The sequence below is a fragment of the Danio rerio genome, chromosome 11 (assembly GCF_052040795.2).
Source record: "Danio rerio strain M-AB ecotype USA chromosome 11, GRCz13ab, whole genome shotgun sequence".
NCBI classification, from domain to species: domain Eukaryota; kingdom Metazoa; phylum Chordata; class Actinopteri; order Cypriniformes; family Danionidae; genus Danio; species Danio rerio.
The window spans coordinates 34528334-34555000 of NC_141031.1; the positions used below are offsets into that span (position 1 = coordinate 34528334).

The following is a 26667-nucleotide window of genomic DNA, read 5'->3' on the forward strand; positions in this document are numbered from 1 at the left end:
GGGCGTCTCACACTGTCAGTGGCGGAATACACACAGCACTGCCAAGACGTTTTATTTTTATTTTATTTGTTGCAGATTTGCGCGTTGTTCCTTTTAAAAAAAAAATTATTTTTTAATTCTCTCAAGTTTAATGTTGTCTATCGAGTAACTGTCGAGTCCCTCGGATTGGAGTTCAGTGCGCATTAAGACTATTGACCAACCGCCCTGTAAGTTTAAACACTACAGGTCCACAGCTCTGGTGTGGTATGAATTACACGTTTTAAATGACAGCGAGACATGCTACGTTTAGTTTTTATTGTAAAATATACATTATAACCCAGTACACGGTAAAATAATATGTTTTGAATGGTTTGTCTATTGACGGCGTATAGCCGTTAATTAAATATGCTGAGCATATTTTCATTAAAATTAAAACACATTAATACAAATTAGCCACCCTTTGATTTTTTTTCGTTTACGTATATTTTTATCAAACGAAAAATGCTATGAATTGTTAATTTTAGTTTTCATTTTATTAGAATTAATAGGCCTATAATTTATAGGCTACACAACTCATATCTTTGGCTCCAATTGCGTTTTTACAGATATCCTACCAATAGACTTTTTTTTGGCTCAAAGACATTTATGCCTATTAATTTCACAGGTGCATTTTGACAGATTTCGTAAAGGCTTCAGCTATTCTACCTGTCAGCTGCACCTGCCTAAGTTTTGCAACTTGACTTGTGTTGTGGCTCGATGTCTGAATGAGAGAGAGAGAGAGAGAGAGAGAGAGAGAGAGAGAGAGAGAGAGAGAGAGAGAGAGAGAGAGAGAGAGAGAGAGAGAGAGAGAAATCAGTCCTCAGATTCGATGTGTGGCCGCACATCTCAGTTACTTTATTGCAATTTTTAATATTGGCTCATCTAAATAAACTTTTCATATATTAAAAGCCGAAATATTGCCAGACAGAATTAAGCAACTTTCGGTTTTTGAAGAGAGCGGCCTCAGTTATAAAAGATGTGCGCACACACAGGATTCCATCTTTTTGGCCTAGACATTATGGATTTTTTTGACATTAAACACATAAACAAGTGGAAATAAGAACAGCTGAACTTCGGAAAAAGTCCTCACGGTTGCCGATGTTTCTCTGCAGTTGGATTGTCAAAGGCGCGGCATTGCTAAATCGTTTTAATAAAAAAAAAAATATTTATTATTAAACATTGTGAGATGATGGTCGCGTGATTTTTTTTTAAATAAGAGTATGCGTTGCGTATTTATGGCCATTGATCTATCCGCGACCCACCCATAGTTAAACATGAAGGTGCGTGTATAAATTACTTATGTTTCCAGATACTGCCACCTTTGTCAGGCAAAGTTTGCAGATTGCCTCATTAACGTCATCAGGTTCTCTTATGCATTTGGTTTGAACCCAAAATTTTGCCAAACATGCGCTTTTGCATTGCGTTTTGACAATAAATCGTCCGCCATCCTCTTTCTGTAAATTCGACTCCTCTTTTCTCCTCACGTGGTAAATGAAATATGACGCACTAGCTATGTTTTGATTTTAATTATAGAGCATGCTCTCGTTTTAAGTCAATTATTTATAATTATATTTTCCATTTATTTTAAATAAATGTTTAATAAAAAAAAATAAAAAAACGAATACTTAAAAAAAGTGTCACGGTAGAAAAGTGATGTCACCGGTGTTGCGTCTTAACACCGATATCACCGTCAACACCGTCTATCGTGGCAAGCCTAGCTGCGGGGAAAAAAAATCAGGTTCACGGATATTGATCTGTCATTTCTCTAGATTCACAGAATTCACTCACTGCTGAAAGCGCCGGATTGGTTTTTATTAAGTGCCATTTTGTGTGCTCGTGAATCATCTTTTGAGTGTAGACGCCATGTAAATAAAAGATTTATTGTGTAATTTAGAGAGCTTTATAAATTATATGTGAGATCTCTATGAACTAAGATTAGTGACGCTTTTTAGTGATAATAAGAGGAGCGTGCTTTGCACTTTCCAGGCTATAATCCATTCAGAATTTGTATGAAACTTTCGTTTTCGGCACATATACGCTGATATGTTTTGGGAATGACATCTGCATATTTACGCTGGGTTTATTCTCGAAATAACGGTGAAGCAATAGACGGGACAAAAATATATTTCCCCCTTCTCCTTAAACAACTTAGTGTTTCAGCTGTGAAATAGTTCAGTTTTGTATGTAGCCTAATGGCAAAGTGTTTATATTTAGTTTCGTTTTTTATTCAGCTTATTTAGAAAAACGTTTGGAGCATTTTTTATTCGTTAAAAATAATATTTTTTTTAACGAACAGCGCCCAGCGGAAGACCATCATTGTCTGTTTGATCAGTTTGCCTTCTCAGATCATCACGACTTGCCTAAAATAAAAGATATAAAACAGTTCAAGTATAAAACAATGGTAGCTTAAACGTTAAAGAATGTGTGCTATTAGGCGCAAAGTTTGCTTATAAAAAGCTTGCAGTACATCGAGGCGCCAGAGCAATCACTTGCATTTTTTCAGTGGGAGCAATTTAAAGTTATCCGTCATTTTTGCTCACAAAGTACGAGTAATACATCAAAAAACATTACAGCGTTTTTATAAAATAAAGAAAACCAAAATTATGCGCTTTCTGTCGTCTGGTTTTTGAACAGGAGCGCTTAACAAAATGAAGCAAAATGTATATGCCTCACAGACATAATAAATATATTTATAGAAAGCTTTAAATTATTACTTAACGAAATAAAACAAATCGAAAACAAAAAAACTCCTTCATGTAATCCGTAAAGATGAATTTCTCTCTAAAGGCGAGTCCAAGAGGAGATTGCAAGTCAGGATCTTTGCGACACTGACTCAGAATAAGTTTATTAATTAATAATTAATGATTTTTAAATATTAAAGCAAAGAGACTTATAAGATTGATGTGCTTATAACGTGCTTATACTGACACCTACTGGCACATGTCACAAGATCACTGACACTGGCATGTGTCACTGACATTACTGGCATGTGTCTAAAAAGAGCCACTTGACAATAATGATAATCAGGGTTACACATAGGCTGTTAATATATTTGGGCCCAGGGGCCCACAAGTTATGTGTTTAAAGTGCGTTGCATACATAGTACCCCCACCCCTACTCACCTCAGGGGCAAGGAAAAAAAGTTCAGGCTCAGGATTTTTTTCCACTATCAGCCCTGCATAAATACACACAACGAGGAGTAGGGGTGAGAGGATTTAGAGTTAGGATTGGGCCAAAAAGTACATTTCTAAGAAACAAAAATTAGTACAGAAAACCAAGGATTTTTATTTGTTAGTTAGAAAAAAAAAATATCCTTTTTTTTTTAAGTGTTTGAAATAAAATGTAAATTATTTAGTGCTTTAAATATTTATTACTAAATAATACATTATTTAATACTTAGTTAATTAAATACTTAATACTTTAAGCCAATAGACTTAACCTTACTTTAACAATATTTGAAAGCTAAAAGCTAATGGTTTAAAGCATAAGTCTCAAACTCAATTACTGGAGGGCCACAGCTCTGCGTAGTTTAGCTTCAACCACCTCTAACTCCCACCTGCTTAATAGTCTCTAGACTTGAACCACTTGATTAGTTGGATGAGCTGTTTGAGATTAAGGTTGAAGCTGAACTATGCTTTGGCCCTCCAGGAATCGAGTTTGAGACCTATGCCTTAAAACATTAGCTTGTAGCCTTCAAATATTGTTAAAGTAAGCACTGCATTTAAATGTCATATGAAAAAAAAGTTGCACAACCGATGTATGCTATAATAGTATTGTACAAAGTCTTGTCCTGTGACACTTTTTTAAAAGATTGTAAGTATAGACTTTGTTCTAAATTACTAGCACTGATGACACTAGAACTGAATCTAAACCACAATTCAATTTCAATTTGGATTGCATGTTCACTAGAGTTGAATATGGCTTTTATATTCTTGATTTTTTTTTTTCAGAATAAAGCCAAACATTTTCTTATTAGGTTTAACTCTTTATAACAATTCAGGTTTCTAAAATGAATGAACAATCTTTGTTTTTCAACCAATGTTTAGTTTGAGACTCCCAATTCTGCATCTGTCGAGTTACATAAAGACTTTTGTCGCAACTTTATTTAAAGCACTTCCAATTGATCAAGTTTCCATTGTAAAACATTGCAAAACAGTCCTCCATTGCCTTAGCGCTATGGAACTGTGGTGCCCGTCAGTGGCCTTTCTGAGAGTGGAGGTGGTGTTAGCAGCGTCTTTGGAGCGCAGGATTGAGTGACAGGAGCAGCCACTGCTGGGGAGAGAAGGAGAAGTGTGGATAACGTGGGCAGAGACGCAGTCATTAGTCACGGCAAGTACGAGTTTGGATACATGAGCATGCCAACAGAGGTGACAGGGCCAACGGTGGTAATGGATGCCTTTCCGCTCTGCGCCCTATCCACACCTATCCCAGCATCCTCCTCTCTCTCTCTTTCTCTCTCACTGACACAAGAAGACTGCATCACGCCTGCAAACCCATGAGTGAAATCTTAAACTGCTTTGCTGATCTATCATCTCAGGAAAGGGAAGAAAAGGAGAGCGCTTTGGGGAAAGGGAAATAAGACCGGAGGATACTAGGAACGTTACGCTCAGCATCGTATGCAGCCGTTATTGTCTTTCTCTCTCATCTCTCTTTCTTTCCTTCTCTCTCTTATCGATTTTATTGTTCTGCCTTCTGCCTTGAGATTTCCATGCCCTTTCTATCTGTTGATGGTAGTTGTAAACTGTCCACAAATGCACCCTAGTCCTTTTTTCCTGCCTCAGTCTCTGTCAGAGATAGTGAGTTTAAGAAGTGCAGTGCGCTAGTTTGCTTTGGCACGGGACGTGTTGCTTCAGTAATCTGCGAAGTGGAATTGCCAAGAATATCTGCCAATGTCTGTCTTAGCAGTACAACAGGTTCAGATTTATAAACATGCTCATTTCTGTTTTACCGTTAATTTCTAATCTTTTCAGAAATTGGCCCATTAGGTTTTCTAATACATAATTCATGACTTCATCAGTCAGGCTTGCGTCAGGTGCTAATTTTCAAAATATAGCTCAAAATTCGCACAAAAGAGTATCCACATAAAGCACAGATGGTTATAATAACTACTCGTATAACTATTGAGCAAAAATGGCTTATTATTAAAATCGCTTATTTGAATTTTTTAAATGTTTCGTCAAAAAATCTTGATGGCTTCTGTTGAAAAGCAGGGTGGATTTTTAGATTCAGCATTAACTCAGAGCAGCAGAATTGATACATTTGCTTAGAGCAATTAAATTATACATGGTTTTCACTGAATATATATAAAAAGTGCTCTAAACAATAGCTGTCACCCGAAATGTATCATGAGAACAATTATGGTATAAAGAAATGTGTAAACTGTCATTCCTTGCTGCTGACCCTGAAATTGTGACAACTAGCTGACACTGTTCTGAATCCTTTAAATAACCCTTGACACATGTTTGGTTATGGAAAAGGCTATAGTGTTCAAATTTGTTATTGTTATATTGTATTATTATAATGTTCAAATCATTGACAATTTTCTAAGTGTAACAAAATTGCAACACTGGCCATTAGAACTGAAATAGTTTCAATTAGTTGAGTATTCAGTCCATTTCTGTAATCTTTTTTCTTTTCTCTATCATTTTCATTTTTATTTATATACACAATACAGATTTTTATGTATATAACACGATGCAGATTTTAAAAAAAAGTATTCAACACGTCACCATTTCTCTCAGAAAACATGTTACTACAGGTTCTGTTGACTTTGAGATTTTCACCAGATGTTGATAACAACCAAAGAAATTCATATATGTTAAGAAACAATATTAATTACTTTACAACTTAAGTTATGTGAAGTAAAATAAAATAACACAGGGAAAAAGTATTGAACACATGAAGAAATGGAGGTGTAGAAAGGCAGTGAAAGCCCAAACAGTAGCTGAAATCTCTCAGTAGTTATTCAGCAATGTAAATTAATATCAGCTGCTTCAGTCCAATATCTAGATTATCAGGATGATGAAGATGAAACCAGAGTGGAAATTTAAGGAAGACGATGATCCAAAACACAGCCAAGGAAACTTTCAAATGCTTTCAGAGAAAGAAAATCAAGCTGTAGAATGGCCCAGCCAATCACCTGACCTGAATCCAATAGAAAATAAAAAACAGAACAGATTTGATAGATGAGACCCACAGAACCATCAAAATTACTACACTCTGTTGAAGTCTGTGAAAAACAAAACAAAACTGAGCAATTCTTGTGACTTCATTCTTCACATGAGAGGTGTCTTTAAGCTGCCAGCTTTTTGTATAAGGTATTAAACATATTTTAATAGTCCAGTACTTTTTCCTTGTTGTTCCACTGATACTACACACACAATTTTTCAGAATTGTTTGTTTTGTTATTTTTTTTTGTATTGTTTGGGTTTTTACCAAAATCTTGTTTAATTTCATGTCAAAATGTCCTTTTGAATATTTTTCCCAGAAAAAAATGCCACGTTGAATACCCCCCCCCCCCCCCAATTATAAATGTAAAATCAGCTAGAATATGATTTAAATAATCAAATAATGAATTGTCTTCAAGACTGAATCCTTAATGTTTGAAGTGTGTTATTTCAGATGGGTCTGTGTGCTGAATTGTTTTGCGTTCTAAATTTCTCTTTTAGTATCAAAATTAAACTAATAATTCAAATAAAATTGTGCCTTTATCAGAAATAAATGTTAAACCTTTAATGGCTTCTACAGACATGTTACAATACTAAAATAATATTTTGTATAAAAAAAGGCTTGGATATTTAGGGGTTAAAGACACACTTTGCATTCCTTTCACCTTTATTCCTTTCAGATATTTAAGACATTGAAGTATTATCAGTCTTTGTGTTTTTGTCATTTTCATCTCCTTTCGCTCTTCTTTATGTCATAAGATGCTGGAAGGATGTATCTGTTTGATGGATTCACGAGTAGACACTGACTTCCTGCGGTTTCATTTATTTGCAGTTACAAAAAGAACAGGTGTTAGGCATGGTTTGATTCATCATTTGAAACCAAAGGATGCAAGATTGCTCGTCTCTGCTACGTTTATAGCCTGAATCTCCAGTAATATTTTCTTTTGAACAGAAATATGTAGAATTCACTATATGAATTGTTTGTTTTTTTTTTGTCAGTTACAATGATGCTCATAAAGTAAGTTTAAATATGTTCTCTTGAATGTTCTTTGCATTTTCAGGAGGATATGAATCTTAATGAGGAGAAGAAAGCACCACTAAGAGAGAAGGACTTAAACACGAAAAGAGAGATGGTTCTTCAGTACGTCGTCACAGCTGCAAAAACCGTAAGTCAAAGAATGATTACAGACATATAACCTAAAACCCAGACAGGTTGAACAGTGAATGTTTGATTGCTTTCCTGACTATCCATAATGGATTTCCAGCTCTAACTCAGATGCTGAATAAGACAGACACGCTGTTTTGACCTAAAGAGCATGAGGGCAGACAACTCCAATCAGTTCTTCTGAACTTGTGTCAGACGTGGCAGGATCTTTTGCAGAACCACCACAGTGACACCGTGTGTCTGTGTTCAACTGTTGTCGTATGCTGACTTTGTGCAAGTCTGTTATTGTACTGGTGGGTTCGCCCTGATAAAAATATCTGTAACTGCAGGCCTTATATGAGGACATTGACAGACTAAAGACTGTATTTATCGCAGATGATTGCCCTCATTTTAGGAAGTCTCTTTTGTTCTCTTGTCCTGAGGTGAGAGGAAGGCGTTGAGTCTCCTCGTGTATACTTATGAACTCATATTGCTGTAGTAGAAGATGGCAAGATGTGATTTTGCATAATCTCCCAGCATTTTGCTTTTCTCCAAATAATCCATATTTGTTATGCTAGAGTTCTAAGTGAAGATGAAATCATTTAGAGAAGTAAAGAGGTGTAATGGTTGCACCAAAGTGGTGACTGAATGCTTATTTTGCAGTGAATTAAACCATTAATATTCAATGCAAGTTTATTTAAATAGAGCTTTTCACAATATTTATTGTTTCAAAGCAGCTTTACAAAATATGCACATTATTAAAAATAAATTATTATTAAAAATGCTATGCTTGAAATTCTCTTTTTGCATTCATATAAAAGTTTGACTTTAGTTATGCCAATACAATTATTCTTTAATTGATACAAATGGTTTGAGAAGGCAATTTTTAATTGGGAATGTCCTGATCAAGTTTTTCAGCCCTCGAGTCCGAGTCATTTGATTATTGAGTATCTACCAATACCGAAACCCGGTTCAATACTTGATGATGCATGACAAAGAATAAAGAAGAGCAAAGAAACAGATCCAGGATGTTTTTTAATTTTTGATTAATTCACCTTATTTTAACATTCTGAAATTTTAACAAACAGAGCACTTCTGTGAGGTAGCTTAAACAATTAAGTGATAAATAGTATCAATTCTTCACGTTACTTAAGTGCAACAGTAAATATATAAAAAAAATATTATAAAGACAAATAGCACCTTAACTTAAAATACTTGGCAGGCAATCCCAACTTTACATATTTCATAGTTTGCTATGGCAATGTTGTCGTCATCAACTAAAACAGCTATAACACCTCCAGACGGCAGACATACTCGCGCATTCCGCTTCAAGCTGCTGCCGTGTTCTACGTGGCCAGCGTTTAACCAATAGTGTCTCTGCAACAAATTGATGCCATGCCACATGCATTTGTTTCTGTGTGAAGTCAAGAAAGGGGTCTAACTCTGTGCCACCGCATATCTATGTATGTGTTATAAAATAATGAGAACATATATTCAAGTCCTGATTGGGAGGTAATAGCTGATTCAGATCGAGTTTGAAACCATGTGATAGGGCCTGATTTCCGATCACATGATCGGATCTGGATATCCCTATTTTAAATATACCTTGGGCTAATCAACTTGCTGCTTAATTAATTAAAGTTAGTTAGTTTTGTACCAATCAGATGTTATCATATAGAGACTTCTTGCAAAGTATTTTACAAGTATTTTACAGTATTTTAAAACTATTAAATACAAGACACTAAAGCAGGGGTCACAAATCTCGGTCCTGGAGGGCCGGTGTCCTTGCAAGGTTTAGCTCCAACTTGCCTCAACACACCTGCCTGGATGTTTCAAGTATACCTAGTAAGACCTTGACTAGCTTGTTCAGGTTTGTTTGAATAGGGTTGGAGCTAAAATCTGCAGGACACCAGCCCTCCAGGAACAAGTTTGGTGATGACTGCACTAAAGTATTTTGATAAAAAATATTAAGTCATTTTCATCAACCCTATTAAATACAAATTACAAAATAATATTTTGTATTTTAAATATATATATGAAATACTTGTATCATAAATGTTGCCTATCCTTGAATGAATGCACATTTTTTTGCCCCTAGTAGATTTAGTACATGCTTGATTGGAGATATCTTCATTAGATTGATTTTTTTGAGCTGTCAGCCATGATACTTAGAGAATGACTTGTATGTTTTGAAGTCCCAGTGTGTTGGCAAAACAGGCTGACGAGCATACAAGTTTTTAAAAATGTGTTTAACAAATCCTCTATTTCTTCCACTGTGCAACATGGCTTCAAACAAGTGGAAACTCTACATGCAGGATTCAGGCAAGGTGGATTTTTAAAATATTTTTTTTCTACCAAAAATTAATTCCCCAATCTAATCCTCTTGTCGGTTAGCTTTGCCTTCGTTTACAGGGCCTGCAAACGATAGAAGAGAAACAAGAACAAGGGATTTTAATTATAAAGCCGTTCCTCTCTTTCCACTGAGAATTTAATTATTTTGGAGTGCTTGGAGATTTCAGGATGATTCAATTTGGATTGTATTTGCTATTTGAAGTGGCTGGTCGGGAGCTGTGGTTTTTCTCCAATCAGCTGGAGTCTCTTTCTGCATTTGTAGTGCTGAAACTCAGACCTTGGACAATCGTGGTTAAACTCACAACATATTGAATTTCCTCCTTAAAGATAACCCAGCATTTTTCCTTCAGATAGATTAAGAATGATGCTCCTGATTTGAATTATGCAGGTGCACCAAAGTCTTTTGAAAGCAATAAAGGTGTTTTACAGAAATCAAGGCTTTTGAATAGGAATATGGTTAAGCTATGGCTGCATGATATTGGAAAAAAAACATTGCTATATATTTTTTTCTATGATACTTTTGAAATCAAGCATACTTTCACCAGATGAAATAAATGTCTCTATTTGGATGAATTCATGACTTAATAAAAAAAAGTTTATAATTTTACATTTATTGGGATGATTTTGCAGGGGAATGCATCTGCATAATATAATAAAACAACTACAAGCATTGATTATTACAGATACAAATAAAAGTTCAGGCAAAGATGTAATAGTCAAATGTAAAACAACAGTTCATTGTGAGTGAGTGAGTGAGTGAGTGAGTGAGTGAGTGAGTGAGTGAGTGAGTGAGTGAGTGAGTGAGTGAGTGAGTGCAACACTATGTTGCAAGTTGGTAAGTATTTTTTTAAATGTAAAAACATAGTCTAGCCCACTTAATGACACTAAAGCTCGGTTTATACTTCTGCGTCAAGTGACCAGCATAATCCATGGCGCATGCAACGCGCATAGCTGTGCATTTATACTTTTGCGTGCTGTCTCTATTGGTCTGCATTAACACTTCCGAAACGCTAGTTGGCAGTGAGGTGTTAATGTTCCTCTGTGTCGAGTTTCTTCGCTGGTGTTTTGCTTTTCCTGAACACTTCCTGAATGTACAAGTGGCTCAAACTCGCTCATTTGGAGGCAGAACCCGGGGAACGTGCAACAACTTTAACTATGAGGTAAACACAAAACAAAACTTTCCATCTAGAGCTCCTTTACGGGACTCCACACTTTTAAACAATCGCTCCATCGGGCTCACGCCATTCGCGCGGCTCTCGGTCCCACCCAGAAACATCAGCGATACCAAGCCGACCAATCACAGAGCTTGCACTATGCGTCGTTGCGACGTGTAGTTACATTTTTTGAGAGGTGCTCGTCAGCGACGCCAACGGCCACGGTGTAGGGCTTTAAGCCTCATTCACTCTACGAGTGATGCGCAGCGACAAGCGACCTTTCATTTTAACGGAGATTGAGTAACTTTCGGACGACTTCAGTTTACGTGAACGGCAGTGATCATTGCAACCAGGTGGACGTGTTGAGTGCCACGACAAAGACATTGAGAATACTTGAACTTTATGCAAATAAAGAGCCACTTTCTTGAATGACAGCCAATTGGAGAACCAGTCGAGCTCACATGATCATCTCTCAGCTTCTGCAGAGACCGGTTGTATTCTTTGGCCTGTAGACTTTCATAAACCTGCAATTGCAACGATTGCCACCCAGAGCAACAGGAAGTTATAAAATCGCTGCTAGTGTGAATGAGGCATAATTAACACTCACTAACCCTAGTATATCCCAAGTGCAGGTGAATTATAAACCAGTCTATGAGTTGCACCGAATTCGCTTTTTGCGTTAAGATACGCCTTTATTAAATGATTTATTAACGACCATGAGCAATTTGAGGGCTGCATGTCTCGTGTTTTTAACTGGCCACTGCGTCTCGAATTTTTGCTGTTATGCGCTATTAGCTCACATTTAAGTCAACTCAGACTGGAAAAATCATTTTACATCAGTCGCGACTTTTCATTCTCCAATCAAATGAAAGCAGAGGCAGGGTCTTCCGTTAAGGTGACTGCAGTTTTTGTCTTGTCAAGACATGTAGAAGAGAATTGTGGCTGCTGTTTTTAGTTATCCGGTGCTGACTCACAAATCTTGAATTTCACAATATTATTACATATTAAAATTCAGTCGTTGCCTAGCAACATAAGTGTTTTTTTTTCTTGTTCAGCCCCTTACTCTCCTGAAACTTCAGACTGCCGCTTCACTCAAGCATGCCACCAACCAATAAACTTTGAAAACATGTAGTTTTGCACAAAATGTTTTGCATAAAGTTTATTTCAAAAGTGAATCTGCTAGACAGAACAGGCAGTGATGTATTAGTGTTTTCGAAATTTCCCTTTTCATGCTCAAATAAGGTTCTTTTCACACCACCTTGACTAGCTTGATGGATGGACATTACTTTAAATGTGGGAAACGTCCTGGAGTTTCTCTCTCACTCATATACTCGCCTGCTCCTGCCCTCCTTCATCTCTAAGTCTCTCCATCTCTTGTCTTCTGACATTCAGGCCTGCTTGTTTACCCCCTGTCCGTGTTCTTGACGAATAATTGCCTCTCAGTGAAGCCTTTCCTGTTGGCGCTGCTCCTTCGTCTCGCCTGGTAATTGAAACTATAGATTCTGGCATAGGCTCCTCTCCCTCTCTCTGTTAATAACATTCACCTTTTAAAACATTCACCTTGCCATTGCCAGCATAGAGTCTGGGTATAATTACCTTTTGCTGTACATGAAATAGATGGTCATCGTCAAAGCTTTTGCTCTTTTGGCAATTGATGCGTTGTCATTAGGTCTTGTTTAGTGCTCATTAAGTGAAATTAAAAGACCTGGAAGCAACAAATCCCAGATGTTCTAATACGGGTAGCACATGCTTGGGAAGGCTAGCAGTGTTTGGCATTTTTAAATTCCAGTTAAAATTTCAGATTATTAATTTAGATTAACATTTATTGAATTGCAATTTGAAATTAAAAATAAAGTTAAAGTTAGTTAATATTTTTGGTGGATCGATAAAGGGTTTGATAAAGTGGATGAATGAATAGAAGGAACAGATGGATGGAACAATAGACTGGTAAATGGGCAAACAGTTAGACTGATAGATGGATAGATCAACAGAGGAATGGGCAAATGGATGGATTGAATGACAGATGGACTGATAATTAGGTTGGATGGATAGTTGAATGGACAAATGAGTGGATAGGTGGATGGACTGATCTGCAGACAGATGGTCAGATTGACATGGACTGATAGATGATGGAAAGATGGTTGTTTGGTCAAGGGATGAAAAGATAGATGCATGCATAGATTAGATGATGAATGGATAGACAGACTGATGGATGGATGGATGGATGGATGGACAGACAGACAGATGGATGGATGGACAGACGAATTGATGTATAGATGGACGAATTGATGGATGGATGAACAGATGGATAGATAAATGGACATACGGTTGGATGGATGGATGGACGGATGGACTTATGGACGGATAAGCTGAAGGATGGATGGACAGACAAATGGAAGGATGGATGGATGGACAGATGGTCGGACAATCGGACGGACGGACGGACGGATAGATGGATGGATGGACAGACAGACAGACAGACAGTAAATAAATTGATTGACACATCTCGGTGGCTACACAGACAGATGCATTTCTTTGTAAGGCGGTTTGGTGAATATTTCTGCCTAACCAATCCAAAATCACAATTGTTCTTCTGTGTGATGAATTATGATTTTTTTTCTACTAATTTTGCGCAAGCACTGTGATGGTACTGCATGGACCAGCTGCTTCTATGACCAGTAGGCATCATGCTTAGCAGCCTGTACCTCTGCTTTCATACCGTGAGGATGGTTGGCACTGATTATTGAAATGGTGGATGGTGAGGACACAATATCAACATGAGCTAATGGAGGATGTTGACTCATCGTATACTGATGGCTAATGAATGAAGACAGACTGCACACATAACCGAGACACCCTCAGACCAACACTTGTCCCTTAATTAGTCACAGTATATGTCCATTAGTGACACAGACCAGCCACATTTAAGCTGTGAATGTATAAACGCTAAGACACAGCGAGAGGGTGAACTCTGAACATGTTTTCATTACCATCATCATAATCCATACCTCCATAATTTATGAACCAGGGCTCATGTAAGCGTCACATATTTAGAGAAATGCTACTGAAAGTAATGAATCCACTAGAATACGTTGTCTCCATCTGCCTCGCTGGATAATGCCTTGGATGGTAATTACAAATATTAACCTAAATCTAACCTCTCCATTCTGCTTCCTCAAAATATCGCACAATTGTTGGCCATGAAGTAATTATTGGGTTTTAATACTTGTGTGATGATGGGACTGACAAATGTATCCCACGTTCACAGTTTTGCCCTTTTGTTCTGCTCCAGATATGTACTCTTCAACTGCTTCATTGTGAAATGAAATAATAACGATTGGCAAATGTTACATGCTGGAAAACTAGCAACTATCCAAGCTGTAGCTGTTGATTGTGCACAAGATTTAGTCATGGCATCAGGGGATTGACATTTCATCAGTCTTATACGGTGACCAATTAATCAAATTCCTTGATTTGTCAAGTTAATTGGATATTCATGGGACGACAACTGCCAAACACAGAGCAAAAAGCATGATGGCATGAGTCTCTTTTGTTGACTGTGGAGGCAGTGGTTGTTTTAATAGTTTTATTCAGGTTTAAAAAATGTCAGACCACATATACTTTTTAAATCAAACATAGACATTGAAAATGTGTTATAGAAAAATGTATGTGTCTATTAGTCAATTCTGATATGAGTTATTAAAAAAAAAAATCTCCTGGCTCTTTCAAGCTCTACATTGGCAACAGGTGGGTGTTTTACTTCAGTGTTCAATACAAGTCTAATAAAACTCATCCATCTATAATAAAAAGTGCCTCATGTTGCTCTGAGAAGTGAATAAAGTTCTCCTGTAGTGAATCAAAACATTTTTATTAGAAAAATATCCGTATGAAAAACTTAAACAGGACTCAAGATTAAATTTTTGGCTTGCTAGCTGAGAGGTTGACCAACCAGGAAGGCTCGTAGTGGATTTTGTATGTATGGTAAAATGAGAAAACCTCGACAAAATTATGACACTACTCACTGATGTATTGTGCAAAGTGATGGTTTATTTACAGTGTACCTGAGTGAAAATTAAAATAACCCAACAAAGTAACAAGATAACAAAAAAAAGTTCAAATAAGTAGCAAACAAACAAAAGATAAATGTACAACAACACTATTATACATACACAGGTCACTAATTGCTCATAGCACCACAGTAGCTCGTTTGCTCGCCAGGTTAACTGACAGTGAATTTGTGTTTGGGGCTGCCTTTCAAAGGTGAAGCCCTGTTCTTGGCTCCCTGCCTCATGGTAGACGTCTTGGGAGTTTCCATCCCACTTCTGACACCAAATATTCATCCATCCATCCATCCATCCATCCATCCATTCATTCAATTATTCATTCATTCATTCATTCATTCATTCATTCATTCATTCATTTTCTTTTTGCCTGGGTCCCTTTATTAATCAGGGGTTGCCACAGCGGAATAAACCAACAACTTATCCAGCATATGTTTTCCACAGCAGATGCCCTTCCAGCTGCAACCCATCACTGGGAAACACCTATACACACTCATTTACACACATACACTACAGCCAATTTAGCCTTCTCAATTCACCTATACCACGTCTTTGGACTTGTGGGGGAAACCGGAGCACCCGGAGAAACCCACGAGAACACTGGGAGAATATGCAGGCTCTACAGAAATGCCAACTGACCCAGCCGAGGCTTGAACCAGCGGCCTTCTTGCTGTGAGGTGATCGTGCTACCCGCTGCGCCACCATGAAGCCTGGCACCAAATAGTCATTTGGTGTCAGGCAACCCCCCCCAACCGCTTCCAACTTCAAAAATTTAGGAGCACCAGACAAAGTTTAGGCATTTAATGCATTTGAAATCAACACTAAGCTAAAATAAAAAAAGTAAAATCTGCATGCACTCACCAGATTTTCAAGCAGGACAGAGTTTAAAATGTGGACACATTAAAAAATAAATAAATAAATTAAAAAAACATCACTTTGCTACTTTATTGCAGATCTTAAAGCCACTACATCTTTTAAAGTAACTTGGTTTGTGTCGAAGAAAGAGTAAGTCATCTAGAACTCTGATGCCTTAAAGGTGATTCCATTCGCTCACTTACACATACAGATGAACATATAGACAATATATCTGTATGTCAATCTGTCTTCCGTATTACTAACTGGTCTGTCCATGCATCTGTCTGTTTCCCGTTTGTCCATCCCGCATCTGACCATGATTCAATCATAAGCAAATTTACATTTTTGGATGAACTAGCCCTTTTAATGCACCAAATGTCAAATTTTTGATTGTACTGCATGTGTGTGCTTGCAAGTAAGGTTTTAATGATTGACAGCACTAATAAACCACACCGAGTATCTGTATTGTGTTGTGAAATCAGAATAATTGGGAGTCGTAGTTACTGAATAATAAGGGTTTAAGCAGCCTAGTGTCTCATTCACTTTCTTCCTCATTAGCATGTCTAATATTGTTGCTACAAGCCATGCATTTTGTGACTTGGTAACTGCTGTGGAAACTGCTTTTAGGATCTACACAATAGTTTATTTATTTATTAGATTTTTTAAACCTGCTTTAAAATGTTGTATGACTAAGGTCTACCACCATCACAAAACCTGTGTCAAAGAAGATGATGTGTTGAACACAGAATAGTGGGAGTCTAGAAAAGTGCAATATTTCATCTAACTTTAAAGATAAAATTAGAGGCTTAAAAACTACAAGTTAGGGCTGCACTAATAATAGTAATAATAATAATAATAATAATAATAATAGTGATGATATTAATGATAATAATAATAATAATAATAAAGCAATTTTTATATATGAAAGCACATAAGTTTTATTAAAGAATGTCCCTTTTCCAGTTTGTATTTTCTAAAACATTCTATTATTAGCATATACTATTAGACTCTTTACGGTAAACTGTGTCGTTTATTTCTGGTTGTTTTGGATTAAATAATTTGCTAAATGAATATTTTAATTCTTAAATGTTTTTATTTATAAATGATTGTTTTGTCTAAGTTAAATAGCTGTGTTTGCATAGTATAAAGTAAGAGCAACTGAAAATGAAATACTGAATACTTAAATATTGGGTTTTACTCTGAGGACTTTTTTTTATCTGTGAAGTAAAATAAATACTATTAAGGTGGAAATATAAGTGTAAAACAATATCAATATATATTCTTTAAAAATCACAAAACCTTTATTTTAGGGGGTTGCTGACTAAAACAGTTGAATGCTGTATGTTTGTTGCTTCTGAAGAAGTGAATTACATGGGAAAGTTGTCACTGTGCTGTTGAAAGAGTTTTTTATGGTGGTTGCAGGGTGTTTTGGCAACAAAGGTATTCAAAGACAACCATAGCTGAAGGTCACGGTTTTATATTTTGAAGACCTGAAGGTGAACATATGACATTGGTCATAATTCAATTTTGAAAAAAATGTGCCTCTATGAAGATTGTAGTTACTGAAAAGGGCCATTGTGTTTTGACCTTATCAGACCATCACCTAGTGCATAACCTTGGGTAGCCTTTTACTGAGAACTTTGAATAAATAAATAAATAACCTGCAATAATGTTTTGTCAAGTGAGTATTGCTAGCTTGACTTTTATATAAATCAAAGATCGAAAATCTCTTGAGAGGGGATTCCAGATACACATAAATAAAAGCACCACAATTAAATCACAACATATTTTTTCTCAACCACTTTCCCCAGTATGAAGACATTTTATAGGATTGTTGTCTTATGACTGGGTCAGTACTTCCATATCATACACCTTTTTTTACAATTTCATGCCGTTCACCTACAGATGTAAGGTCTTCCTTAAGCCATTTCTTTGTAATGGCCTTTTTACTCATTATTAGCAGTGAAAGCATGTGGCTTTTTAAGTCCACTACACCACCTGACAAAAGTCTTGTGGCCTATCCAAGTTTTAGGAACAACAAATAATAACTTGACTTCTAGTTGATCATTTAGCATCAGAGGCGGCTTATATGAAAGGCAAATGCCTCTAGATTATGCTTATTTTACCAAAATAAGATATAATAATGACTTTATTAATAGTTATTTATCTTATCTAGAGGTCACAGTACACTGAGAGTTCATCAAGATTCTTTGAAATCATTATCAATGCATCCTTCTTCATCTTACCCCAGACATGCTTAATAATGTTGATGTCTGGTGATTGGGCTGGTCAATCCTGGAAGCACCTTGACCTTCTCTGGTTTCAGGATCTTTGATGTGGAGGCTAAAGTTTGAGGAGGAGTGCGCTATCCTGCTGAAGAATTTGCCCACTCCTGTGGTTTATAATGTAATGGGCAGCACAAATGTTTTGATACCTCAGGCTGTTGATGTTTTACCTACTCTGCTGGTCTCTTGCACGCCCCATACTGAATATAACCCAAACCATGATTTTTCCTTCACCAAACTTGACTGAGAATCTTTCTGTGAGAATCTTGGGTCCATGCAGGTTTCAATAGGTCTTCTGCAGTATTTGTGATGATTGGGATGCAGTTCACCATTCATCTGAAAAATCTACTTTTCCAAATGATCAACTTTAAGTAAAATTATTATTTATTGCTCTTACAACTGGGATCAACGACAAGATCAGGTAGTGTACAGTGTTGTCTTCAAAATGATGTAAAGAGTAATGCAAACTAATCACAGTAAATCTAAACCTTTGTTCATTTACAAGCATGACTCCTCGAGACATCGACAGTGGTGCAAAATGTGCGTTAAAACGGCACTCTTTGACTTGAAAAACAAAAAGTACTCTAAACTAAATCAGAGTCTTTGTTACAAGTTGACTGTAGGCCTTTTTAGATGGTAATGCCATCTTGCTTTAGGTGACATCCAGCATGGATAAAAGAGCAGAGTTAAAAAGGAGAAAATTAAAAAAGGAAAACAATTAAGACTTGAGGTAATGAATAGGGTTAGTTTTAAGATCCACGCAGAATGTGTATGTGTGTTCCGGTGTGCACGTTTCCCCTAGATTCATTAAAATACAGGGACAGGCACGCTGAGCTGATCTCCGTTCCAAGGACAGCGCTACCATTAGGCAGTCACAACATTCATCAGTCAAATTAGGAATGTTTTATTCAGCATAGAGAGAAAATGGAAATTCACAGACTCTTCTAAAGGTTATGTAAATAGCCAACAGTGTGCTCTCGGCACTGACAGCAATGCCCACTCATTTATTAACTGGTTAATTAGTTCTTTTTTTCCCCCTTTTGCTTTTTTATGGCCTGACAGCTGTGCAGCATGGGGGTATCCCTGGAAGATCTCATAAAGAAACATGAAAATAGACATGGTGTACCTTTTTGCTTCATGATGCAGATACTCTATGCAGATTTTAGCCAAATTAGCAAGTCAAGGTTCTGTTTGTTCTGGACTCTTTTGTAGAGTAAATAAAAGGGAGGGTGTTAAAAGGAACAGCTTACCGAGAAGTGACTTGAAATTTTCTTATTGTTCTGAACTCGACTCGTATGTGTTTTTTGTTACCAAGGATAGAATAAAGGTTTGGCAATACTGGCTCATCTTTGTTCATTTAATTTAATGTTTAAGGAGTTAGTTTTTTTTATAGTGTTCCGCATTATTTTAACATTTTTTTTAATTTAGTTTTATTAACATTTGATATTAAAGTACATATATAAATTAGTACATCTCTAATAAAATGGTCACAATATAGTTTGGTTACATTGCCGCAAGCAGACTTCTTTAGTGTGAGAGACCCAATGACTGGTTATGATCTTTAGTTTTTTCCCCCATGATTTTTCGATAACAGATCTTCTTGCAGAAGCATTCTACTGCAATTGGAAGCATTACTGGCGTGCTCTATTCATAGAATTGACAAAGCCATGCTTGTGTATATTTTAGCTTTTTAAAGTCGCATTTAGGGCTGCACGATATTGGAAAAATCTAACTTTTATATATTTTTTATTCGGCGATTTATGTTTTGCGATATGAAGACAATTTCACTAGATCAGTTAAATATATTTAGAAAGAACTTATAATTTTACTTGGGACGATTCTGTATAGGAGTGCTTAAAATATAACAATCTACAAACAGAGAAATTCAATTAAGATAAACACACATTAAATAAACATAGTAGTATTGTTTTGCGAGGAGTCGAACTGCAGGTATACAGTAATTGAACAATCAAATGTAAAATAATGATACTGCATAGTCTTCGTTTTATAAACCGTTTAATGAAATTAATCATTATTAATTTGTCAAAGTTAATATTGCTTAAGCCTGAATGCTTTTAAAATTCTCACAGTCACAGGCCTTAAAAAACACTTGCGAAATGATAAATTATAATCCAGACTCAGCATTGTGTATCCACGCGATGTGACTGTTGTGGATGATCACATTGCGATAACTATGCTGAACTGATATATTGGGCAGCCCTAGTTGTATTCACATTAACCATTCTTAGTTACTTAGTTAAACTGATTATTAAAAACTGTTTAAAGAACATTTTACTTAGGCAACTCATGTACTGGTGCACAGGTTACATGATGGTTTTGAATGTATTGTAATTTCTACGATTAAATATCTCACTAATAGAGTGCAAGTAAAGGATACTGGTGGACTTGTGTTGGGTAAAAAAGAAATGGGTGCAAAATACTGCCTCCGACTTGAAAACCAGCCCATGCTAGTCTTGTCCCTATCAAATAACAGAAGCACATTACTGTTGATGTTTGTTTACATTTTTAGCAAATCAGAAGACTCACTTCACCACTTCCTTTCCATGACAACTGTTTTGTAAAAGATATCACATTTTTATGTTATGCTGAATAAAAAGTGTACACTGGGAAATAAGTATTGAACACGTCACCATTTTTCTCACAAAACGTATTTGAAAAGGTGCTGTGGATTTGAACTTTTCACGAGATGTTGAAAATAAACCAAAATACACCAAATAAATCCATATATGTAAAAACAAAACTAATTAGTTTACAAATTAAGTTATTTGTAATAAAATGAAATTGCACATGCAAAAAGTATTGAACAAATGAAGAAAGGGAGGCGTAGAAAGGCATGGAAAGCCCAGACAGCTGCCTAAATCTCTCAGTAGTTCTTCTGCGAGCCCTTCGTCATTGTAAATTAATATGATCTGCTTCAGTCCACCATCTATGTTATCAGTATGATGAAGATGAAACCAGAGTGGACATTTCAGCAAGACAATGATCCAAAATATAGATATATCAAACTCTCAAATGCTTTCAGAGAAAGAAAATCAAGCTGTAGAATGGCGCAGCTATCAGAGAAATTATTTGCAGTGCAAGTAAAAATCTGTACCAAACAGGGCAAAAACAATCTTTAATGTTGAGCCCTGATATATATGTGCATGTATTTTTTAATTTGCAGGTTTAGTGCTCTTAAATCTCAAATTATTTTTTCACTGTGTAGACACCCCACAGAGATTTCTGTTATTTACAAATATTCACTAAATATCATCCCTGCATGTTTAGGTTGGTAATCTTGCAAAGCAAGCTACAGTATTCAGGTTTAGATTGTGCGATTAAATGTTTGCAACTTTCTGCAACTCTTCTGCATATAAATGTGATGTCTTGAATGCAAATTGTGCATGCTTGTGCATATCTGGCCCTAAGTTAGACTTATTCATCACATGTGTCTTTCTCCTGTATAAATCTGTCTAGATATGCAGATGAGAATATGAATAATTGTCATCTGGTACCTTCAGCTTTTCTGAGTTTTGTCATGTTCTATAGAAAACACCTCCTACGATTGTTGCCGTAAAGTTCTATTCATCATTATAATCTGAAGCATATGTTCCTCTGCGAGTATTGTTTCTCTCAGCCTTTGTTTTTCTCCTGCTACTTTAGTCTCCAACCACAAACGCACAACATCCCACATCTCATACCAAGTTGGTGATGCAGTTTTTCAGTAGGAGCTGCCAGTAGTGATGAAGATGGATACAGTGAGCACAGGTGTGAATAATCGTCTACACAGATGTAGCATAGCTTGGTGCTCTGTACAAAAACACCACTTTCAGAGAAGTCAGCCTGTCTGATGCAAGAGACAGAACTTTGCACCTTATGTTGCCTTAACTATCCAGTATTTGTGAAAAAACAACTGTGGACCGTGAATGTGAATATTGATTGAATTTTTTAAAAAGGCAAACAAAATAGTGAATTATAATTGAATGTTTTTTGCAATGTCTATAGCCTTGTTTCAGCTAATTTTCACATTTCTATTCTAAAGCTGTGATAGGCTTAAGGTATTTTAGGATAATTTCTACTCTTTTTTTATTGAAGGAAACCTTTGACATTCTTTCACACACACATTTCTGTAGTCGTACATAGGGATGCAACGATTATAGATTTTGGTTGTGCGATTATAGTCTGAGTAAGAATCACAGTTTCATGGTTATTGTGATTATTTTGCATTCATTCATTGCAAAAAAAAAAAAAAACTACTAGTTTTAAAAAATCACATGAAAACTCCTTATATTTTTAAAAATGTTATTTATTGCTGCTTAGTAACCAAATAATACAGCACAAAATATCAGTAAACAAACATTAGTTTATTTATATCCGCACTTAAAAATAGTAAAAAAAATAATTATTAAAGATAAGTAATCAATTTACACTAAAAAATTGACAGAACAATGAATGAATTAATAAATAAATAAATAAATAAAAAGATGAAAAAATACAAAATACTATTTGTCTAATTAAAATCTAACCGCTAAAATTTCTGTTATACCGTTCCTAAGGTATATGTGTTTATGTACTTTTTTAAATGTGTTGTAAAGAAAGAGAAAACAGAAGTCAATGATTTATTTTAGTCATTTAGCCTGACATGTTTGCTGCTTAAAAATATTATGTTTTCTAAAATAAAATGCATTTTTTTTTTTTTAAACATTTAAAATAACATTTAAAAAGACATTTAAAAATAACTTATTTTAGAGCGTTAATCACAATACTGGGAAACCATGACATTTTTATCCAAGGTTATCCGGCCCATGCTTTTTTTCAACTAGGTGCTCCTGGAAAGCACGAGCATTCAAAAGACACAATATGTGAACGGCCCTTAGTTAATAGCCTAGTTATTTAATTGTGTTTAGTTGAAGCAGTTTTGTTCTGTGCAGAAAAACAGTCTTGAGGTTTTTTACGATTAATTACCCATGATGAATTAAAGTGCGGGTAATAGTGAAATTGGTTATTCGTTTCATTCCTATCGTACATTATTATTGTAGTTGGTAAATGACCAAACCTTTAATTTTTTATTTCTCCACAACCCTACAAATGTAACTGTCCGTTTAATTAATTATTTAATTTATGATTTATATATTTATTGATTGGTGATTGTAGTGTTGTAAGCAATTAGGTAAAAGTGAGTTAGCATAAGTGATTTTAATTGGTTCCATTCAATCAAAGCGAGTGTTTTAGAATTAACAGAAGCGAGTGTGTTAAAATTAACTGAAGCGAGTGTGTTAGAATTAAATGAAGCGAGTGTGTTTCAATTTACTGAAGTGAGTGTGTTAGAATTCAAATTTGCATCAAGTTTTCTGCTTGTCCAGCAAACAATAGCTATGTTTCCATCTGAAGATACAAATTAAATGTATGTGCTAAACTGAAATATGGCATACAAGAAATGTGAATAAAGCAGCGTTACCATCCAAGTAGTCAAAGAGAACAAAATCGTCACATCCTGATTAACTGGCACCAAATATCAAAAGTAAAAATGCAATTTGTAAGGTGTGAGATGCGGAGCACATACGCTTTTGACAGTTCTGGAGGTAATTAATAATGTAATAACACTATACTGAAATGGTTCAGGTGTTTTAAAATGACCAAAACAACACTTCAGATGTTTTCATATGTGCTCAGCCTGCTGGTTTGTCCATTCATCCACATTTTTATCATCACATGATCTCTTATAACAAAATCATTTTACTTTTTTAATGCGCACACTGGAATTTGTTTGGTAAAAGTGTTTCCATCATAGTTTATACGAATCATTTCTTATCAAATAAAAAAAAAAATTCTACTCCTTTACGTGCATGTGTTTTTTTTATATGCAATTTCAAAATTTCAAAAAACTTTTTTTTTTAAATTTGCATATTTAAAATGCACATACATAGGTGAATGGAAATGTAGCTAATGTTTAGTGTGATATGACTCTACAATTTTTTTTACACAACATTGCACATGATAACTATATGAATAAACCCCCACACACATGTAACACAAAGCAAAAAGAGGCTAATTTAACCAAATTACAAATGTAATTGCTGGAAATTCAATAATCTTTCACTACCTGTACTTTATATGGACTTATCATCCAATAGTTAGCCTGGCCAGCCATTATATATTTATTTTTTATTACAGTATTTAATTTTTTAACTAATTTAATATTAATGATTTCATGCTTAACATTTCTCTTTATATCTCTTCACTAATTTAATCTCAGCTTTTGTATGCGCTTTTCTTACTATATCTCTTTAACCTCCGTCCAGTTTCTTACTCTTGAAAACACCCAATTAGCTTCCTTAGTGTAAAATGCTACATGTGTGTTCAGTTCTCTAACAGTGACAGGAATTAATTGGCAGGGATTTTAATGGGCAAGCTAAAAAAGCACATTGCCTGCTCATCAACTCTGCTGAACCCGCTTTCATTTTACAGCGACTCTCTACTGTGCTTCTTACTTCCACCATTTCTCTTGAAAGTGTGGTTGTTCAAACCTGAGGCTATAGCTGTTCTTGTTTGATTTTGGCCTCAGTCTGCATCCAATAACTACTTGGTTCTTTTTAACATTTTGTACCTCACACTGTGTACTGCTGAGGGTCATTTAATCTTCTGAAATATCCAGCCCTGGATTTATCCACACATTCATCTCTTTCTATGAATCCCGAACACTTTGCAACACACTTATCGGCATCAGCATGCTTTATATCGCACATTTCTCTCTAGGTGTTTTGCCAAATACCTGAATGTTAATAGAGCATCAGAGATTACTTTTGAAGTAATAAAGAAAGTAGTTACTGCATGCAAGCCACCAAGTCTATTCACAGTCAGTTTTTAATGCTCCGACACCATATTACTGCCACAAGACTGTCATTGTAGACACAACACCATCCTCTCTCTCGGAGTGAATGTCAGTGGAGTCTTAAGCAGTGGGTCACAGCAAGTGATTCTCATTGCTGAAGCTAGAGAAATGAAAAGCTCAGCGGTTGCCAGATTGGCAAGCTTTATTAGTCCAGCCTTGGATCTTTTTCTATGGTCTTGGTGAGGGAAGGGGTGTCATTCTGTTCGCCTCTTAATTCTCTTGACCAGCGGGATGCTGAGAGGTCACCGCTGGACATCGACAAGCAATCAAATCCGCATTTACTTGTCTAAACCCTGAAACACATCAACCCGGAGGGTGTCCCTAAAACTAATTTGCTACGGGAGGGAAAGGGTAAGCTCAGCGACTGGTGATGTGAAGTGACCAGTGAAGAACATTCTCGAGTTCAGCAGGGCTTTTCGGCTGCGTTATTGAGACTTTGGGAGCTGATCCGTCTCTGCCTTCTTGCCTGTAACTGAGTTTCTCAGTAGCCGTGTTGTTCTTTTGTCCACTGGATGCAGAAATGTGTCTATCTGCTGGCATCTTTAGTTGCAGTCTTAGAAGTGTTTTCTAGCTCTGAATTGTAATTGTGATATTTGCCAAGTGTGCAAAGGATCGACTTGGAGCCGAGTCTGGTCATGCTGGGTGAACATCTTGATTTTCAACTGCCTGATGTAAAGTTCTTTAGGTTTCTTTTGAGGATTTGAGGAAAAGCAATGCATATATTTTCTGCACAGGCTTTAAGTAATTTTGTTTTATTATATTTGTTTGCATTAAGCACACGGTTTGCTTGCATATATAAAGTATAAACAAAATTACACTTTTTAAATAAAAAAATTTATGAACGCCCGCCAAATAAGGCTGCGCGATCAATCAAAACAATATTGCGACCTTGATTCAACCCACCACACAATGTTAATTCAGCATCTCTACAATTCAGTCAATTATATTTCCAATGTCAGGAGAGGAGTGTAAAAGCGGATGCACAAGTCTTCACTTTGTTTTATATTAGTTGCTCAGCAATGTGGACACCTCTAAATGGTGTAAAGCAGGGGTGTCAAACTCAATTCCTGGAGGGCCGAAGCCCTGCACAGTTTAGTTCCAACCCTGCTCCAACACACTTACCTGTAGGTTTCAAACAAGCCTGAAGGACTCGATTATTTTCATCAGGTGTGTTTAATTAGGGTTGGAACTAAACTGTGCAGAGCTGCGGCCCTTTTGGAACTGGTTTTTACACCTGTGGTGTAAAGTGTCACATACTTTATTTATAAGGTATAATTCACCCAAAAATGTCATTTCTGTCATAATGTAATGATGTACTTGTGGCTGTGAAATCACACAAGCTGTTTGTTTACTACTGACAGGACGCATGCGTGCCTGCCAATATATACTTGTGAACAGAATTTAACAGAACTTGCATAGACTGAGAATAACAAGTAATAATGTTATAAATAACATTCGACTTGTAAAGATTGATCGTTTCAGAGCCGTGTGGAAAGAATGATTTGCATGTATGTTTTTCTTTTTTTTTCTTTTCTCAGTGACAGCAGCCATGACATGAACTGCACTCGCCAGTGAAAGTGAAACCGAAAGCACACACATCATTTAAATGATCATATCACATTTTAAACTTATGATTACGACAAGCATTTGATATGTTTTTGTCTTTCATAGTGAACACAAAATGTTGTGCATGAAAATAAATGTTTTACTCAGTCAGTATAACTAACTACTCTAGCCTA

At 36.0% G+C, this 26667-nt stretch overlaps 1 protein-coding gene and 1 long non-coding RNA gene across 11 annotated transcripts in view; one reads left to right on the forward strand and one right to left on the reverse strand.

Annotated features, from left to right (window-relative positions):
• LOC137496713 (uncharacterized) overlaps positions 1–26667 on the reverse strand; it is a 473958-nt gene that overhangs the window by 179616 nt on the left and 267675 nt on the right. The window lies entirely within an intron of this gene.
• Positions 1–26667, forward strand: part of diaph3 (diaphanous-related formin 3) — a 478885-nt gene that overhangs the window by 43719 nt on the left and 408499 nt on the right. For all 10 annotated transcript variants that reach the window (XR_015501887.1, XM_087272225.1, XM_087272219.1 and 7 more), the window contains 1 exon segment: positions 7247–7351. Coding sequence is in view for 9 of the 10 variants with exons in the window: in XM_087272225.1 (XP_087128351.1) it covers positions 7247–7351 (105 nt within the window). In the remaining variant the exon portion in view is untranslated.